This window comes from Fukomys damarensis, unplaced genomic scaffold, assembly GCF_012274545.1.
Source record: "Fukomys damarensis isolate Sample0158 unplaced genomic scaffold, DMR_v1.0_HiC HiC_scaffold_11, whole genome shotgun sequence".
NCBI classification, from domain to species: Eukaryota; Metazoa; Chordata; class Mammalia; order Rodentia; family Bathyergidae; genus Fukomys; species Fukomys damarensis.
The window spans coordinates 44,080,275-44,100,777 of NW_022900923.1; the positions used below are offsets into that span (position 1 = coordinate 44,080,275).

General features: G+C 49.1%; 1 protein-coding gene across 2 annotated transcripts; it reads right to left on the minus strand.

The window, feature by feature from the left end:
* Positions 1-683: 683 nt before the first annotated feature.
* On the minus strand, positions 684-19,551 carry Pm20d1 (peptidase M20 domain containing 1). Of its 2 annotated transcripts, none has more exons than XM_010613080.2 (13): positions 19,330-19,551; positions 17,243-17,329; positions 15,883-16,115; positions 15,368-15,454; positions 14,515-14,648; positions 14,135-14,254; positions 13,323-13,398; positions 12,892-12,953; positions 12,588-12,666; positions 10,244-10,315; positions 4,114-4,282; positions 2,395-2,491; positions 684-1,283 (listed from the first exon to the last, which is right to left on the minus strand). In XM_010613080.2, the coding sequence occupies exons 1-13, from the start codon at positions 19,478-19,480 to the stop codon at positions 1,151-1,153; spliced, it is 1,500 nt and encodes a 499-aa protein (XP_010611382.1). In that variant the 5' UTR covers positions 19,481-19,551; the 3' UTR covers positions 684-1,150. The 2 variants fall into 2 exon arrangements, with proteins under 2 accessions (XP_010611382.1, XP_010611383.1); XM_010613081.2 differs by having other exon boundaries at positions 1,198-1,283; positions 4,133-4,282.
* Between the last annotated feature and the right edge of the window lie 952 nt (positions 19,552-20,503).

The window sequence follows — 20,503 nt, forward strand, 5'->3', positions numbered from 1 at the left end:
CAGGAGCCTAGGGCACAGCCCCCCAGGCCAGTGTCCCCTTCCCCTCCTGCCTTGTGCCCTCCACTTCCCCTTGATTGGCCTGAACCAGGACACGATGCCAGGGCCAGGGCTCCACTGGTCCTGGGCTCCACTCAGAGACCTGTCATGAGTTCCCTTTTCTCGGGAGCTCAGCCCATAGGATGTGCCAGGAAATGTTCCCACAGATCAGTGCCTCCTGGGGTGGGACAGCAGCAGCAGCAGGTGGCAGGAACAGGGCAGGGGAGGGAGCAAAGCCCAGGCAGCCCTTGGGAGGAGCCCAAGGGCAGAGGCTTTCTTCTCTACGCCCCAGCCTTCAGAGTGAGGAGGTCCGGGGTTTCCCAAGGCCCCTGCTCAATCTCACCTCTCGACCTCACCAGCTGGTGCTGCTTAGATCCCTTTAGGGACCAACGGTGGTGGCAATCACACTAGCTTCATCTCAGTAAATCCTGCTTCAGGTGTAGAATAATTGTTGGAGTCAGGAGAGGGAGGCAGGGGCAGGTGAGAAGAGAAAAAGACACAGTTTGTGAGTTCCAGAAGAGAGGATAAGCCAGGTACACCTGTGATTCCCAGCATGGAGAGAGGCTGAGGCTGAAGGGCTACAAGTTCAAGTCCCAACTGGGCAACTTAGTGAGACCCTCTCTCAAAATAAGAAGTTAAAATGGCTGAGGATGCAGTTCAGTGAAGGCCTGGAGAGAGGAGAGAGAGACAGAGAAACGGGGAAAGTTCTAGCAAGAAGCAATATATAAGCCTTGAAAAGGGCACTAAAGCCCCCTAAATTAACACTTTTATCAGCGAAAACCTGGCTGAGATTTTTAAACACAGCATCTGTTGTCAGTATCAAAGGGTGGCGCAGTTAAATAATTAGCGTAAGACAGATGACGTCTTCCTAAGAGGAGGAGCAAGAAGGCAGTGAGTGCCAGTCAGCTGGAGGATGCAGAGGGCAGCGGGAGGAAGGGCGGGGAGAAGCCCGAGTTCTGCCGTCTTCCCTCCCACCAGGCCTTGCTTCCAGATGAGCTCAGGAATAATCTAGGCAGACCAGTAATACATCAAAATGTGGTTTTGGCCAAAATCTCTATTAGCATTGGCTTTTCCCTGGGGCGGGGGCACCCCTCACCCAGCTTCCTCCTTGACCTCACAGATCATGCTGGTGAGGAGAGTCTGGCATCCCCACCAATTCCATGTCAGCGTTCTGGATGAACTCAAAGATGAATTTCACCTGGGTCTCGTAGGCTTGGACTGAGATCCTCTCGTTAACTCCATGAATTCTGAGGTAAAGAGAGCATGAGCGGGAGCGGAGGAGGGCCAAGAGCTACAGCATGGGTGCCGTTCCAGAGCACACTCCTTACCCTCTCCCAGCCTCCTGGCCTGTGGTCCTCCAGGGTGGGAGGAGGGCAAACTGGGAGAAGCCACTTTCGAGACTTTGTGTGACATGTTCGTCTTTCAAGGCTCTGTGCTCATGGCAAAGAACAGTGAGGAAGGTGATGAACACATTCCCGTGGGGTCCGAAATCTGCTCTGAAGCCCCTCGTAACCCCCTGTGGGAGAACTATTTCCTAATTCTCTCCATCTTAGGACAGAGGCCACAGCTAGACTTTTCTCCATGCCAGTTGCCCACCTCTTAGCTTCCCAGGGGTAAGAGAGGGTAGGGGGGCAACTTCCTGGGGCCCTGCACTGTCCTCTCCTTAACCTAGGGCCTTGCTGCTGATCTCATGCCCACCAACCTGCCTTTCCAAAACACAATGGATCAAACAAGACAATCAAACTACACTTGTAACGTCAGAGACAATAAGAAATAGAAGAGCTACTTGCCTCTGTCCAATTTGAAAAATAAGAACAAAACATTAAAGTTGTCCTTAAGCTCATATGCAAATATTTTCTTTCTTTTGTACAACTGACCTATCATGGGGAAATCAGGTCTGGATGTGAAAAACAGTAGAGAGGATAATGGAAATTATCTTCCCATTCCCGGGATTCAAATTCGCCAACAATCCCACGAGATAGTAAACCACACACAGTGGCCAAAATTGGTGCTCGCGTCTGTAGTGTTTCTTCAGAGAAGTCAAAGCCCATGCCCACTTCCGACCTCAGTGTGTGTGCACTTCAGAGAGCGCTGAGGGGTCTTATTTGTATAGAGAAAATGAGGTTGGGGGTAAGCACTCTCCCATAGGCAGGAGAGCACCAGAGGTCCTTATTCCACCAGGCTTTTACCAGTCACTTCATTATGTCCCTCCTTGAAAAGATGGGCCACTTTCATAAACTCTGGGGAGTGACCAGCCTCTGGCCACGAGGGCAGTTGGCTTTCTGCCAACCCCTGTGGACTGTTGGGATGGGAAGGCACAGGTCACGCGTGTCTCCTGACTCCTTCTGGTGCACTCACCTGAAGTCTGCAGGCTTCAGCAAGACGGGATTGAACAAATAGATGCCCCTGGTGAGGTTGAGGTAGTGTCGGCTGTCCGTGTTGCCAATACAAGTTCCTAGGGAGAGAAGATGAAGAGGAAAGGGCTTTTTAGGAGCAACCCAGCCAAGGAAGTGTCAGGAGGTGGGAGGCTGGATGACTAGGATGCCTGGGTCATTATGGGGCCCCCTGGGCCTTCTTCGGAGCCTATGGCTATGCCAGTTTGGACCGTTGAGCTACTCTTTCTTATAATCTTACAAAAGCATAATTTCAGATAGGAACATAAAATCTGCCTAGGGCAATGGTGAGGTATTCCTGGAATGATCCAAACCTAAATATCCTCTCTTCATGATGACCAAGGAGGACAATGCCTTCATTTTATCACCATCACCAAGGCCACTTGCTATGTTAGAAACCAGAAGTCTAGATACAACTTGATGTACTGTCTCCTTTGGTCAGAAATAAACACTGCCTAGGGGTCTCTCCAAGCGGAACACGACTTCCTCTTATTCTCATCTTCTGAGAGGTGACTCCATTTTAGACTCAAGCCACAGGTCTGGAAAGTCCTAATATCCTCTCTTTCCAGTCTCCAACTCTCCCTGAGGTAGAGTAAGTCAGCCAGGTGGTCCTGGGCTTTGTCCCTGATAGGTGTATTCTTTGGGAAAGATAACACAGAGCAGCAAGACCAGTACCACAGAATGATCTGAGGCAGTAATTTGTGTTTTGGTTTATTTTTCTCTGCTGGTTTCAAATGAGTATCTAGGCCCTTCACAATTCTGTGCTTTGAATTTCTGCCAGTTGACTTCTGCCTGTCTTTTTTCCCTGTCACAGCCCAGCCCTACTGACAAGGATTATAGCAAGTGCCCCAGAAGGCAGCAAAGAAAGGACGGTTGGTCTTTGATGGCCAGGAGAAGAGGGTCTGGGACTGTGAGGGCCAGGGCTCCTGGATATTTGGAGAAGCCCATGATTAAATTCGGATGGAAGGACATAGGCCTTTACATTAGAACAACTCTTCCCTATTCCACGGACCAGAGCTTCTCAAACCATGGTCAACCATCACTTGTGCGAGAGTCCCCTGTGGAGATCTGTCAAAGGTAAATCCCAGGTCCCATCCAGATGTGGCTAACTTGAATCCTTCCAGGTGGTCTGCATTTTAAGAAGCTCCCTAGGCAATCCTTGTCCACTCTTGGTTGGACAACCACATCATGGGTAGATTTGGATGGTACGATAAAGACTGGAGTGGAGGCCCAGAGAGGAGCTGCTGGAATTGGACTGGGCTAGCGAGGCAATGGGGTAATGTGAACGTTATGGGCCGGGACATTCTTCTGATGCTTCTGAGCCCTGCTGCTGAGCTGTCATCCTAGAAAGAATCAGAACCAGAACCTGGACGTGGAGGAGCTTGGCTCCCTCTGTGGCTCCTCCAGAGGAGAAGGGATTCCAAGCCAATCCTCCTCTCTAGGCCTTGTTGACCAACCTTAAGCAAGGACCTAGGTTTGACTGACTTAATTTATTGTTTCTGTTTCTTTCCTGTTTGTCTTCTCACTTCTACCCTGGGGGGAAAGTACAGTTCTAGTCCCATCAGCAGGGGAAGCAGCCAGCTGTTTCCAGGATGAACAGCTGAGGTGGGTGTGGGGCAGTGGACACTGGATAGGAAAAGGTTGCAGCCCTACTCCCTCTAACCACAGCCGATGAAGTCATTACCAGGGGCAACAACACTGACTTCCGGGAAGACAGCGTGGATGGTGTGGCGGAGCAGCTGGTAGCCCAAGGCCTGGTCATCAGTGGGACTGACGGGAGAAGGGTCAAAGGCCCTCAGCACATGGAACTGCACTCGGTCATCAGCCACAATGTTCTTCGTGAGTTCTAGGACCTCCAGGGTGGAAACATAGGGGGTTAGATTTCATATCAAGCTGGTATCCAACTGCCACATGAACTTAAGTGGTCCCTAAAGAGAGAGAAGCTGGAGACATTTCCAGGTAAATGGCCGCACCTTGAAACCATACTCTCAAGTGAAATAAATTGGACTTAACGTTTAAATATTGCCTTGTTTCTCTGGTGTGAGAAACAGAAAGGGTAAATAAGGACCGAAATGTATAATACACAGTAGGAAATGGGAAGAAAATGTTCAGACAGGAGGGGGAACAAGGGAGGGAGGAGGGGGAAAGGAAGAAAGATAAAAGGGGAAAAAAAGAATAGAAGGAAAAAATGGAAACAAAGCTTTTGTAAATAAGGAGGGGAAGAAGGGTTGAAGAGAGGGGAGGGGAATGGGAAAAAAAGAAGAAACAAGATATACCATGTACAGGTACAAATTCCATATGATGAATGTGACCATTGTAAATATCTAAAATATATATATATATATATATATATGAAAAGAAGTGGTCCTCATCTCTCTCCAGCATGGCACAGCCCGGGGACTTACAGAAAGGACCTCAGTTTCAGCTGACCTGGGTGCTGTAAGAGCTGAGCCTTCCTGGAAGCCATCTACAGCACGGCAGATCTAGGCTAAGTGTGCGGGGAGCTTGTCTTACAGCCACGAGTGTGTGTGGGGGACTGGACAAGCGGAAAATTATGTCTTTCTTCTGGGGCTGAGGGTCAGGTGCTGGCTGAAGGCGTAAAAGAGATGATAGACCTGGGATCTCAATAGACCTGGGATCTCAATCATCTCGTGGCAATGGGATGATCCTGCTTTAACCAGAGAGACTTGGACAGGAGACAGAAGGGCCATTCCCTCTTCTCCCTCTCTGGGCATGCCTGCTTCCTGTCTGCAACCAACTCTGATGGAGGCAGGAAGATGAGCTCAGAACAGACAAAATGTCAGGAGTTGAGATACTGGTATTCAAGTTTTCTCTCTTTTTTGCCTCCTTTCCTCAGGAAGGAACCTGAGGAAACTACTAGAAAATTCAGCCTGAAAGGACTATAGAGGGGAATCTGGCAAAATCCCTGAGGCCAGGGAGTTCAGATGAGACCCTGAGCAGTAAGTCACCTGTGGGAATGGACTCAAACCCACTCAGCCACCCAAAGGAGGCCCAGGTCTGGCCTGAACCCATGACTGGGAGTTGCTTGAAAATGTTCTCTGCAATAACCAATCATTTTAAAGGGGGATTCCTGTTGTTGGGGATCCTCAGAATGGGGGCAGCACCTCAAGAACACCCTCTTTTAGCCTGCTAGGAGCTGAGTCTGGAGTAGAAGTGAGGGTTTCCACTTCTGGCTTAGAAATTTTCACTTGAGTCAAAGCCGTTCCCTGCTGTTGGGTGGGTGAGGGGCCCACAGAGCTTATTTTCACTTAGAGATCAGTTTCGTTCTAGCACTAATGGCCCGAACATTCTATTCTAACATAAGAATTAATGTAGTCTTCCCTTTTCCTTTTGCAGTGCCAGAGATTGAACATGCCAGCTCTTGAACACGCCAGCTAGTCGAGCACTCTATCACTGAGTGACCCCTCCTAAATTTATACTGAGACAGGGTCTTCTGAAGTTGCCCAGTCTGGCCTTGAACTTGTGATGCTCCTACCTCAGCCTCCATGCCTGACTAATGCACGGTCTCGATACATTCCTCACCCACTGAAAGGTTCCCGAAGTTATCTCCTGTGAGGTTGGGTTGGACTGTACACACTGTCCTCTTCCCTGAATCAGTTAGAAGTTCCTGTTTCCAGAAATCAAAGAAGGTAGGCAGACTGTACCCCTTCAGTAAGAGGCCAGTTCCCTACTGGCTCAAGGCCACTTCCATGTTCAGGCACTTGCAAGTCCTGCAACAGAGGACGTATACTTAGACACAGAAGGTGGAAACAGGTGATGACAGGAGCTGTCAGTACTAACTTGCCAGGGTCATCCAGGGAGGGGAAGGGTCCTTCCTGGGCTCCAAGGGAGAAGCAGGCCTTTGTGGGATGAGTTCTGAGCCCTGGTTTGAAGGAAGGCCATGAGAAACGGATGGCAAAGAGGCAGCTGACATTCTGGGAATGGGGAGGGGTGTGACGGCCCATCAGTCAGAGCTGTGTGACCTCAGCAAGCCCCGGAGCTCTCTGCGCCTCCGCCTGCGCCTCTGTTAGCATGTGGTGAGGGCCTGCTGGGTGTCCGTGTGTGTCTGGCACCACGCCAGCTCCTGCGGAACGCAGTATACGTGCATGGACAGAGTCAGGAGGGGTGTTGGGCGTTACTGTACAAAGCCATGTCTCAGCTCAGTACGAGGAAGACACTCGTAACCAAGCTGCTGAAACATGGGATGGCACATTTTAAATAACTGCCTGTCGTTCTCTTCCCGTGAGAAGGGTGGAATCTGGATTGCCAACTCTAAAGCCCCGATCCATTTTTACGTTTCTATTATCTTTACTTTCAACAAATCTGCCATTCACACGAGAGGAGTATCGCTATGTATAAAATAGTTGTGGGACAGCATAACATTGCCAGAATGTTGTAGAGGGACTGTGAATAGAGAAGTGAACGGTCAGTGTGCTCTAAACTCTGAGGTCTCCCTCATTATTGGTGAATCCTCCTCCTACTCCCAGCCTTGCATTTCTGCTTATTGCTCAGGGAAGTATCCTCTATTCTAAACAAACATCAGCTAGAGTTTACCGAGTGTTTGCTACGTGCCAGGCCCTCATATAACTGACTCCAGTAATAGTGAGAGCTGTCCGGGAAGTAGACGCTACTGTTATCCTCCGGAGAGAGGGTGTGGCCTCCACCGCACTCCACCTGCTCCGGTCACTTCCCCACCTCGCCCCAGTGATCACTCTGGACACGGTGTCCATTATTTTCTTCATGGCACTTCCCACTTAAAAACCCCCTTGTTCTGCTATGAACACGGGTGAGCAAATATCACTGTGGTATGATTCTTTTAATTCTTTAGGGAAGATACCCAGCAGGGGAATAGCTGGGTCAAAACTTGGAAGCAGTCTGAATGCCCATCAATGGGAGACTGGATAAAGAAAATGCGGCTTTTAATAAAATGGAATACTACTCAGCCATAAAAAGTGTGAAATTAGACATTTATAGCTAAACAGATGCACATGGAGGCCATATGCTTAAGCAATATAAACAGGACACACATGTGTAAATACCAAGTAGTTTCTCTAGTGTGAGAAACTGAAAGTGTAAATAAGGAATAAGAGGTAAAATAGATAATGTGAAATAGGAAGAAAAGGGACAAAAAGGAAGGGGAAATAAAAGAAGGAAATGGAATTAATATGAGAAAATGAAAACTAACGGAAACAAAGTCTTTGTAGATAGGGATAGAAGGACGGGTTGAAGGGAGGGCAGGGGAATGGGGAAAAATAAGAACCAAGGTTGAATATGTAAAGGTACAAATTTGCAACAATGAATGTCTTTATATTGTATACATTAAATGTACCAATAAAATTAACTTTTAAAAACCCCCTTGTTCTTTTATCTGGTCACTTGCTTACTGCTGTCTCTTCCCACTAACGCATAATTGCCATTAGAATGGAAATGGTGTTTCTCATGTTCACTGCTATGCCAAGTGCTCCGAAGAATGTGTGGTCCGCAGTGAGCAGCCTCAGCAGACTCTCAGTGACTGACTGAATGAAGGAAAGACCTGTCCATGACACTGACCGAGCCCTGTGAGAGGCGAGAGCTGCATTTCTGCCCAAAATGGCACGTTCCAGATTGCTCCCTCAAGTGGAGGCTCCCTGAAACCTTGCCCACTGGCCATCTCTACGCCTCAAGGCCCATCCAGAAGGAACCTTCCTTTCCACATGGTGGCCTGTTAGACTTCTGAAGAGTCTTGTTTCCCAGAGGTAGGTGCTGGAGTCTCCCTACATCTGGGACATGGGAGAGACCAGATGAAGAAGAGAGGACTCTGGGGGCTGCCTGTCTTTCTCCTTCCCAGTCCATCATGAGACTCTGTGCATGTAACCCTTAGGCCAGGTCCTTGGAAAATGGGACAGGGTACTTGGACGGGGGGTGACCAGGACCAGTGGGCCCCGTGGGCATTCTGACTGATGGAAGCTTTTCATTCCTCACCGGTGCAGGTGGGCAGGATGGAGGGGAAGAGTGCAGGACGGGGGAACGAAAGCCCTGGCTGAGTGGAAAACAGCCCTTGGGAAGGGCATGGAATTGGAATGAGGCTGGAAAAAAACCAGTGGAAAGAAGCTCAATGGGAGAATTCAGTGATTTCCTGGCCTCATGATTCCCCAGGGGGAAGACAAAGGTTGGCATTTGATGAAAAGCACAGCCTCGTACTCCATGCTGGTTCTAATTCCTCCCTTACCCTAACGCTGGGTGGCTCTAGGCCGGCTATAAATCTACTTCCTATCCACAGTGAGGAGGGTGCCTCCCAGATGAAATCCTTCACGGGAAGAACTTAGGAGAAAGGCCCCAGAAGTCTAAGTTTAGCTGACCCTCCATGATCCGTGCGAGAGACCTGCCTCTAAGCCTGTGTATTCCGGAATATTTGATTTGTCTCATAGTTACCGGGTTGTTATTTGGTTAAATTTTGAAGAGTCAGGTTAACCTTTTGAATTCTTTTCTAGCTCAACTTGATATTAGAATAAACTGGCATTTCCTCTAGATATTAAGCATTCAGTGTAACTTCTGCTCACCCTGAGCTTTCAGCTCATATGTCCCAGCCTCATGGGAAGCCTTGCCTGGCCCCAGAAGAGGTCTCATTCCTTCTTATATTTTCTTAAAGTGCCAGGCTCCTTTCCATCATAGCACCCACTGTTGACTCTGCAGGTTCCAATTATGTTACTAACACTCCACCTTGTACCTCTACTTCGTGTCTCCAGATTGGAGGTATTTTAAATCGCCTATTAGTTATATGATACACTTCTCAAACTGCTAAGCCATTGTATTTCTTCTTGAACTGGCTCTTCTTCCCAAATTCTAAGTCTTGGTTATAGGCACTGGTTCTTGGCCAACTACTGCATTTGGGTTGAAATTTGAGAGCCGCCCTGCCTTCCCCTTGCTTCACATCTGTACAGCACCCGGTGCTGGTGCAAGTGAGTTCTCAGTCTTCACCCACGACCACGGCCTCAGTTCCGTCTTCCAATGCACTGCCTGAACTGCTGCAATAGCTTCTGGTCTCCTCCTACCCCAGCACTTCCTTTTCTGTGCCAACAACGTCATCTAACAGTAAATCTGAGCCTATCCTGGCACTGCTGGAAGAGCTCTGAGAGTTCTTTCCTGTCCTCAGGGTGGCATCCTAGACCTTGATCCCCAAGCTACAACTCTATCTCCCATTACTTCTCCCCGATTTCTCTTATTTAGCCACGTGGATGTATTATTTCTACTAAATCTTGATGATCCTTTAACACCCAACTCACATTTCTAGGGGTCAGAAAAGATTGTTTTGGGTCCTTCAAGGTAGCGTCATCTGTGTCTGCAGGGGTTGTATGGCGATTTGCCCATCCCTGGTTGTTACAACTGTCGTGTAGAGCAGACTCAGAAGCTAGCGTGCTGGGTGCACAATTGTGGAGTATTCTGTTTAACTGCGCTGTTGCTCTATGCCTCCATTATTACCGGCTGAGAGAGAGAGAGAGAGAGAGAGAGAGAGAGAGAGAGTGCAATGCAGTGCCTACCACACAGGGAGGCTGCCAAGGCTGTGAGTGTGTGTGAATGAACGTGTGTGCATCTAGTCTTGGTGCCAAACATACAGCAGGTGCTCTGTGTTTCCTACCATTGATATCACTTCCCACCCCAGACACAAATTTCTCCAAACCAGACATCTTATCCTAACCATGTAGCCATAGAGTGCTTTTGAAAACTACATATCAGACAGTGGAAACTGGTCCAGCCCTAGGAGTGTAGTTAAACTCAGATCCTTAGGGCCCCGATCTCTCAGGTTGAACCCATTTTCTGGAATATAGGGGACGTACCTCATGCACTGTCTGTGCAGGGTGAATCCGGAAGTTGATTATGGCCTGGGCTACCGGGGGGATGACGTTCACCTAGGGAGAAAGCCAGGACGCTTAGCTGGAGCCAACCTCAAGTCTCCCACAGTGGGTCACTGCCCGGGAAATGCCAGTTACCAGAGGCAGCAGGAGCACAGGGGCCAGGGATTACTACTGTTAATCTGTTCTAGTCTTCGCTGGGCCCCGGGCATATGCTACATTCGGGGCTGGGCTGCTGTGTTCCACTAGGTCCTCATGCGTCTTGGTCCTGGAGGTGGTCAGAGTTGCTCAGAGAGAACAGCTTTCTTGGAGACAGCACAGGCATCTGTGCCCAGCCCTGCACTGTAGCCTGGGAGCCTTCTGTGTGCACTTTCTCAGGACAGCTTGCACATTTCTGTTAACCTTAGTGCTAACCCCTGCACGCAAGGGCACGCAGAGCTTCCTGGGCCCCGCACAGCACGCTTTATCCCCAAGAGGACCATGGTGGTGGTGTGGATTCTCAGGTTCACTTGCAAAATATGACTACTCTTCTTCTTCTTCTTCTTCTTCTTTTTTTTTTTTTGGACTGGGGATTGAACTCAGGACCTTGCACTTACCAGGCAGGTGTGGGCTACATCCCCCGGCTCTCAGAATCTGACTCTTTATCTGACCAGGAAGAACTCAGGACCAACTGCAGAATACAGTCGGGCTATGGAGAGATCTTTCCTTGGTGGGTGGGAGTGAACAGCCTTCCCAGATGCATGGCTTTCTTTGAATTGGTACACAAAGCACTGGACCAGGGACTGGAGAACTGGGCTGTCACAAGCTGACTGTGGGACCCTGAGTAACTGCAACCTCTGTGCCTGTTTCCTCACTGGCAAGCTGGCAATGACAATCATGGGGTGTTAGGAGGATCAAATGATGTTAACACGTGACGTGTGCTGGGGGTGCAGCTCAGTCACACCACCTGCACACAGTTACTTCTGCCGGGACTAATCTGGAGGCATTAATTATTCACTTACACCAGCGCAGGCTCCAGGCTGCTGGGCCACCTCCGAGCCACACTGTTCTTTTGCAGCGTTAGGGATTGAACCTTGGCTTCTACCATGGAGCCACAGTCAGCCCTTTTGTATCTGTATGTTTAGTTTTTGAAACATCGTCCCACTATGTAGTCCAGGCTGGCTTTGAACTCACTACCACTTAGCCCATGTTGTTCTCAAACTTGAAGTGATGCTCCTGCCTCAGCCTCCCAAGTAGCTAGGATTACAGGTGTGTACTACCATGACTAGCTCTACAGGTCACACTGGGCTGTAGGGGAACGGTGCCCTCTCAAACTGTGGTGAAGGCACTGCTAGTTACATGACTGATCTAATTCCCTGCAGGACTGCAGAGAGGCTAGGCTTGGTGCTTTACAGAGAGGCCCCATTATGGCCAATCCACAAAGCAGACTAATTCACTGAAAAGTAATTCTTAGAACAAAAATTTATCAAAGTATTGATTTACCTGAAATTTATTTCTAGAAAAGTAAACCTCATACAGAAATTAAATTTGTTAAGCCCACCTGATATTTAGTAGATTTGGGGAATAATAATGAGTGACTTTCAAGTGAGATATATATATATTTTTTCTTTAAATTTATAAATGGCAAGTGGGTTCCCTTCCATCCAACTTTCTTTCCTTTCTTTTCCCTTCCTTTTCTTTTCTCCCCTCCCCGCTTTCAGCTTTTTGAGACAGGTTTATACTATATAGTTCAGGGTAGCCTTGAATTCACTGTGTAGCCCAGGTTGGCCTCAAACTGGAGAGATTCCTTCTGCCTCAGCCTCCCAAGTGCTGGGATCACAAGTACGCACCACCATGCCAGGCCAATTTACACTTTAGGATTAGTACTGGGTAAAACACATTAATTACTCACTAGCTAGTGAAGCGGATACATCTTTTAAAACACGAGGATCTTTAAAAAGACTCTTGGTGGTAGAAGAGTCAGAAACCGTTAGTCTGCAAGGCCAAAGTGTCAGGTAAATATAAAACATTGAGCTACAGCCTGAGCGGAGGCCACAAGAGCCAACTCCCATGTGACCCTTTTCACACCAGTACAATGGTTGCTTTTGGGGAAGCTCAGACTCAGGGAATTTGAGAGGGTCGTGTATGTCACTAAAATACGCACATATAGTATGTGGCCGATAGCTTCAGAGAGATGGCAGCTCTCGGCTAGTTCCCTGCTCTGGGCGCCCACCCAACATACGACACAGCACCGTCTCTTAATATTTTTCATCCTGTGGCCGGAGAAGGACGACACAGCCACAGGACGGAGGGGATGCGGAGGGGAGCAGGCAGAACCAGGCAACCTCACCTTGATCCCTGCTTGAAACACTGTGGGTGCCACAGTGGTTCTGATCATTGCGTTGGTTATGGGATTTTTCTCCAAGAACCTAAAAGGAAAGGACTAAAGTCAGACATGAGGAAGACCTGTCCAATTGGGAGGAAGAAAGGGCTGGAAGTTCACCCACTTTTCTGAAGCATCCTATACGTGGATCAGGTGTGGTGTCTGTGTAGGGTGAGGGAAGATTCCGCAGCCCCAGGCAGGCCAGGGAAAGGAGACTGCGGGGTGGGCAGGCTTGGGGCAGGGGATGTTGAGGAAGGGATTAATACCCTACCTGCTCACGAAGGGCTGAAACAGCCACAGGTTTCTCAGGACTATATTGATAGGGGAGGAAAACTGAAAGGGAAAGAAGGTTAGCAGGATCAGCAGGGACAGTGCCAGGCATCCTCCCTCCCGAGGCCTTGGCGTCCTCACTGAGTTCGGCTGGCTCCACCCTTGCTAGAGGACGAGGCAGTTTCCCCTGGCTGGGCTCTTCTGAATTGTCCAGCAGCCTCAAAGAGGACTGCGAGGCAGCTCTCGAAGGGCGCCTGGCTACGTTAGGCCTCAGGGTCTGAGCTGAGCACCAGCAGCCCTGAGGAGCAAGCCCAGTTCCTTCGGCAGGGCCGAGCCACTGGCTGTGAGAGGTGAGACCACGCAGGGCTTGGGGGAGCTCTCTGACCCGCTTCTCCGCCCCCCTCTGGGAGCGTGTGCTGCTCCTCCCCACACCTCGCCTGCCAGCTGCTGCAACATCGTCTTCACCTGCCCTCTTCCAAACATGTTTGGCATTGGGTTCTGCTGCAGTCTGGAAAGGAAACAGAGTTCTCAAGACTTGCGGGCTTCGACAGCCTGACCTGTGCAGCCCCTCCAGCAACTCAACCAGCAAGCTCTCGCAGCAGCAGCTGGACGATCGTCCCCTGTCCCTGTCCATCAGGTCCCAGTTAGGGTCCCTCCCGCTCCTGCCCTCTCTCCTCTCCTCTCTGACATCGGACACCAAACACCTTCAGTGCTGCAGCCGAGCTGTCAGTCCCCTCCACCCGCTCTGAGCACCCTGACCACTGGGGCTGCTTCGTTCCTCCCATGGCTGCCCCTCGGCTCGCTGTCTTGACCGTGGCAGCTGGTTATTCGGCATTTGAAGGGATACAGTGCTCCTTCCACCTTGCTAAGAAAACCAGGCCTCAGGTGAGCACTGCTACTACCATGCTGTTCTCGTCCTATGACAACAGCCCTGGTATATCTTTGTCTGACTGCCAGGGCAAGGGAAGAAATCAGTGGATGACAACTTGTGATTTGTAACTGTTTAGCTGGACTCGGGGCTACTCATCTACCTGACCTGGCTTTGGTCTCTGGCCCTGTGTGCTGTACGGATGCACCGATACTCCCTCTTCTGGCCCAGCCCTCTCCTGGTACAGATAGTTCTGTCCCTCCCTGGGCTTTCACCATGGCTTCTGGCCAGGTTTAGGGCAGCGAGCGTCACTCCCTCAATCCCAAAGGGGAAGCGTCAGGCCTCCCATCCCGAGCCTGGCACCAGAGCTGCTTACTGGTTGATGGCAGCTGATAGGATGCTGATGGTTGTCTCCTTCGGAGGCGCTGAGGAGTGGCCTGGAGTCATGTTTACTCGCAGCATGAGGTCCATTGCGCCCTTCTCAGAGACAGCAATTCTGTCGAAGGGGATCAGAGATGGCCCTCCTGATCTCTCTCCACCCTGAATTATCCCACAGACCCACACGCCCATCTGAGTGGTGCTCGGGTGGCCTAGGGGTCGGCTTCATGCTGTTTTAAAATAATCTACACTAGAGGAAGAAGGGAAGCGGCAGGTGAGGGTGACTAAACGAAAGGGCTGAAACAGACTGGCCTCAGCGTGGCTCAGACACGGGCTGGAGTCGCCTCAGACGGGGTGGGGCAGGGACGCTGTACTCACATGGCAATGGGCTTCTTGAGGCTGGGAAGGAAATTATCCACGACGAAGCTGCCCTCATCCACAGCGAAAGCCAGCCGGACGCCTCTGGACTGTAGCAGTGCTGAGATTTTCTGAGCTCCATCTGTCCCTGATATCTACAGACATGGAACCCAGAGCCACAGTCCTTCTCAGCCGGAAAGGACCCCAGAGACAGCTGATGGAGACGCGTTCAGCTTAGGTAGGGGCCCCCAAATCTTCCTTCTTAGTTTCCTTCCTGAGGGGCAGGGCTAAGACAATTCTGCCCCACAGCTTCCTGGGATGGCACAGCTGAAGGGTCCAGCTCCCTCATTTCCCAAATGAAGAATTTGGGCTGCGGATGTAGCTCAGCGGTGTAACAGCTGCCTGACAAGCACAAGGCCCTGAGTTTGATTCGCAGTACTAAGAAAAAAAGAAAATAAAGAAGAAGAAGAGAGAAGGAGGAGGAGAGGAGAAAGAGGACATGGAGAAGAAGAGGAAGAGGAAGAAACTGGGACCCAGAGTCAAAACAACCTTTACTGGAAAGGAATCCTTGCTGTCCCTATTCAGTTCCCTACCACACCACTTTTTCTAAGGGGAGAGGTGACAGGATACCTGTCTGCTTCAGACAATATCAGGGAGCTTGAGAAAAATTCAGGTTTTTGTCACAGGACCCAGTAACCTGAATTTCGATCATGGTCCTTAGCTAGTCTGGCTCACGGACACCGAGAGAAGTTGGCAAACTGCCGCACCACCTCATGGAGTTCTTACAGCTGGGGGCACCCTGGACTGTGGTGAAGGACCTGCTCCCCACCCGCAACAAGGGAACCAGAAAGAGGTGTAGTGTGAGGGGTTCTACCTCTTCATCGTGACCCAGAGCAATGAAGAAAGATCTCTGTGGGGTGTAGTTTCTGAGCAGCAGGAGCTCCAAGGCCTGCAGGATCGCCTGGAGTTTAGGAAAACAATGGAAGAGGAGAGAGTTGGATTATCTGAGTAGGATATCAGAGACATCCAGCTGTTTCCATCAGGGCTGGTGGAGCTAGGATCTGATAGACTCTCTTTACAGAGAACAAATTCAACTGCTCCCAGGGGACCAGATGTGGGGAAGTAGAATGTTGCATAAAATATTTTCCACCTGGAGAAAAGCATACATTTATTAATTGTCAGCGCTGAAAGGGTCCCTGGGGATTTTGTGATCCAATCCCTACACATGTGACAAATCAAGGAAAGGAAGCAACAAACTGATGGCTGGAGCCCAGGTCTCTTGGAGCCAAGATCCTTTCTACCATAACCTCCTTCCTCCCAGAAGTCAGCCAAATACACCCATCCTGGACTATCTTTAGGGTCCCGAGGCAGAAAAAGGGCATTTCAGACCATCACGGAATTCTTGTTGTCCAGTGTGCCGCGACCATAGATGAAGCCATCACGCTCTTGCCCTGAGAACGGGGGCACCTCCCAGCCTTCCTCAGGGGCAGGCACGACGTCAATGTGAGCCAGCAGTAGGTAGGGCTGCAGGCTGGGGTCTGAGCCCTGCACAGTGAATAGGTGGCTGTAGTTTCCTACAACTTCGTGCTTGATAAAGCTGGTGTGAAACACAGTAGGAAAGACTAGAGGCAAAGGATAAAAGTGGGAGAGAAACCAAGTTTAATAGCTTTCTTTTGGTCTTTGGTGTTGTTTTTCTTTTAAGACAAAAGATGTTAATGCGTGAATTGTTTTTTCCAAACTAAAAGCTCAGTGTTCAGGTTTACTTGCAGTGTTATCACCTTGTGATAAAAAAGTGGATGCATGTGGGGAGGAATTTTACATGATTTTGGGGAAAAATCACTTCATGATTAAATTATGATTAGGCCTGTTTCCTGTCTACAGGCTGGCTATGGCTCTATCTTCACCTCCAGTCACAGCTAAGACCTCAAGGTTCCTGTGATGCTGTGATGCTGTAAGGACACCAGCTGCAGACATCCTGGCAGGAACCAAATCTTCACCTGCATAGCTCCTCATTGTTCTAGGATCATCATCCAGGCCCTCGAGTCAATTGCTACATCTGTTTCTGCTGATGTTCTGAATAAAGGCATGGCAAGCTCAGGGCCTGGGGGTCTTTGGCACCTAGAGCAGCATGGGTCAGGCCAAAGCTCAGCTTCTCTAAATCTCATTTTCTGTCTATTAATTAAGTCACCTTGTGCTCTCGTGGCTCCCAGGAGACTAGGACTTGCTGCAGAGGTTCTAGGAACGTCCCCTTTCTCTGTGCCCCACAGTTGCAGTTTGGGCATTTATCTCTAAAAGGTTTGCCATCCTGGGCCTAGAGGCTTAGAAATGACGAATCTGAGTAGGCTTCCAGAGGTGGAAGGCATGTATGGGATATAGGTGTGTGTGTGGAGACAGAGGTGGGCAGTGCATAGAGCACAGTGCCAGATATTCGCCCAGGTAGAAGGAATCCTTAGTTGTACCTTTAATTATATTTAATGATTGACACACATTTAGGGCAAAGGTTGGGGGAGTTCAACTCCAGCCCAATGGCTATGTAGCTTAGTCCTTCAAAGGGCAAATCTATAGTACTACTCTGCCTCCCCCAGTAACTGAGATTCTCTCTTTCATACCTCCCCACTAGGTTCAAAAGAAACCTCAAGAATTAGATTGTCCTCTGATCAGTGACAAAATACACTTCTTTATCACCTCATACAAGGATTGTGTTTCCACTGCCATCTCTAATACCCTTTGCTCACAGTTTGCAGCTGACCTCTCTGAATGTATTCTCCAAACTCAGCCAGAGCCGTGGTATTGGACTTCTCATGGCTAAAAGACACTGTTGGAATCTGGATGGCACCTGTCAGAGACAGAAGATAAAAGACGATGCAGGTCGGGCATTCCAAATTGAAAAATCTGAAATCCAAAGTGCTCTGAAATCTGAAACTTTTTGAGAGTTGACATGATACTCAAAGGGTTTTGGATTTCGGGGGCTCTCAGGTTTTGGATTTTCAGAGTAGCGATGTTCAAACTGGTAAAATCAATTCAAATACTGCAAAATCTGAAATACTTTTCTGGTCTCCTTCTGATAGGAGGTATTCAACCTGTAATACTCCCGCCAACCCACCAAGTCCTCTGTACATAAAAGGTTGTTTTTGCATTCATTATCTTATTGCAGAAGGCAAAATAATTTTATGGAATCATCATTGCTATTTTCCCTAATTTGGAGATGAGGAAACAAGTTTAGAGTTTGAGCCGCCTAAGATCACACAGCAACAAGCAGCAGAAGTGAGATTTAAACCCAGGTCTTTCCGATTTGTTGACACTTACACAGTTCTCAAAGGAACGATAAAGTCTCAGATTGGAACTCTGGCCCTTGATCCTGTGACGGAAGTTTCTATAAATTGTTTCCGGAAGCCTCACTGCGCCTCTGAAACCACCGCTCCCTTTGATGAATCCCAAGCTTCATCCACCCACCATCCTGGGCTCCTGCCTCAGTGACACTTGTGTGCCGGTGTGTGTGCATGCAGGTGGGCTTCTTCCTCAGGTTTCACTAACCCTAGCCATGCCAGCTTTTGGAGAAAATGATGCCTGGGATTAAGCTGATCCCAAGCAAATTATTCAGCCGTTCAGTAAACTCATTCAACCCACACAGATGTCTCAGTTCCTGAGTTGTCACTAGGTTCATGCCTTCCAATCCCAAAGCCTTTACAGTCCGAAATGTAGGCGCTATTACCAAATTACCAAATGTAGACACCACTTGCCAGAGAAATGCAATGAGTCATGAAGATATTTGATAAGATAGTGATCCAGAAATATTCACTGGGAACACTTTGACTCTGAAAGACAAACTGACTTTGGTATTCAATTTTGCTAAGGATAAATCATAGCTTGCCATAAAGATGGGGAAATATGAAGGCCAGGGATTTAGCTTAGTGGTGCCACCAACTGCCTTGCAAGTGCAAGGACCTGAGTTCGATCCCTGGTACCCGCCCCAAGACAGGGAACATGAGGTCCAAAAGACTAAACTGCCCATCCAGGAGCAGACCTGAGATCTGAACTCAGGTGTTTTACATGCCCTTCTTCATCTTCCAAGCCAATCATTCCAGCATGTGTGCAACCCATGTGCAACTACAGGGCTTAATTTGGCCCCTGCATCTGCCTGAACATGCTTACATAGCCAGTTTTTCTTAAGGCACCACTTAATGAAAGGGAAAAGACTGGAACTAGGCCCAGTGGCCAGGACAGATCCCATTATCCCACAGAATTTAATACTCAACAGAAACTTTCCTCTTCCCTCCCAGAAAACACAGATTCAGAAGACGTTAGCCTTGTCAGGCACTTCAATTAGGAAAGGGGATTAGGAGCATCTCACATCCCAGGAACACTCCACACTCCAGAGCTTTCTGGAGCCCAGTGAGTCCGGACATTTGCTGTTGTCACCCAGGGCCCACTTCCTGCTCCCCAACCTGAGGAAGATCACTTTATGGACCTCAACACCCCTCCTCTGCACACAAGACTAAGATCACTTAGTTTGATTTTAAGATATTACAGAGATTTAGCAGACGCGCAGCTTTAGACCTTGTAACATCAGAGGCGAGAAGAGGTTGGGGTGGGCGGCGGCCAGGCCAAGGGGGCAGAGTTGGGGCTTCCAAGGTGGGCAGGGAACACGGGAGCCCCAGAAACCAGGTCTGGGGATTAGAGAGGCGAACCCAAGTGGGGGCCTGATGCCGGGGGTGGGGGGGGAGCGGGACTGGGTCTGGCGGGGTGTGTGGCCACCTCCATCTGAGTAGAAGGCCCTCTGCGCAGTCACCAGGACCGAGGGATGGGCCCTGTTGGGCAGAGGGGACCCAGGTTCACCTTTCAGGGCCTCTATTGTTGCCATGCGCTCCTGTCTGCTGAAGTTAGAAGGGATTCGCGATGTGTCCCGTAGCTGCGTGTTCCACAGGACCTGAGACCTGGAGATAGTGGCCACGTTTAGCAGTAGCACGCAAAGGTACCACAGAGCCATGGTTCGCTGGAGCTCTCGCTGTCAAGTCAGTCGCCGGACTCTGAGCTAAGGGTCGAAGTTTTCATTCTCTCCGGGTCACGCCTCCGGGTCAATTATCGCTTGGTTGGAGTTGCGGAACAACCAATCAGCGGAACGGCCCCCGCCGCCCAGCCCCCGCAAGGACTTGTGGGAATCGTAGTTTTCAACCTCGACAGGCCCGGGTAGAGCAAGGGAGAGACCTCAGGGCCTGGTAGGTCTTGACACACTTGGATTTATCCTCTGAGATAAGTGGTAGATCCTTTGATTGCGACAACAAACCTAGTTAAAGGGGAAAAGGTACTGCTAAGTTCTTTATCTGTTTGGCGACTTCTGATGTTTAGGGCTTGCTGCTACTCCATAGATTTGTAGGAACGTGAGCTCTACAGGCCCTGAGTTTGATTTGAATTGCAATAGAATTGCTCTGTTTATACACACTTCTTTGAAATACAAGCTCAGAGGGTTTGCTTTTGTTTAGAAATTGCACTGAAAGTGTTTTTTTGGTAGTACTGGAGATCAAACCCAGGTCCTTGCAGTTAGGCCACCATTATCCCAAAGCTACATCCTTAGCCCTCGAAGTGGATATTAATATTAATAATAATATTAACATTGCATTTTTGACACTTCAGGAAAATTACTTTAAAACAGAAGGATATATAGGTCACTATAAAAATAGTTACAAAAATTTTGATGTATTTCTCTCTTTATCTGTGGTTTCAGTTTCCATAGTTTCATTTACCCTGAGTTGTGTGGTCTGAAAATATTAAATGGCAAATTCCAGAGGTAAGCTATTACTAAGTTTGAAATTTCTTACTGTTCTGAGTAGCATGAAGCTTGCCCTGGCCCTCTTTGTCACACCCAGGATGAGAATCGTACTTTTTTCCAGAGGATCCACCCTGCATGCATTTACCTATCCATTTGAGACAAGAGATTAGCTGCCTGGGGAAGTGGGTGTGACCTGTTAATTACAAAATCCCACAGCCTGGTGTGGTGGCACATATTTATAAT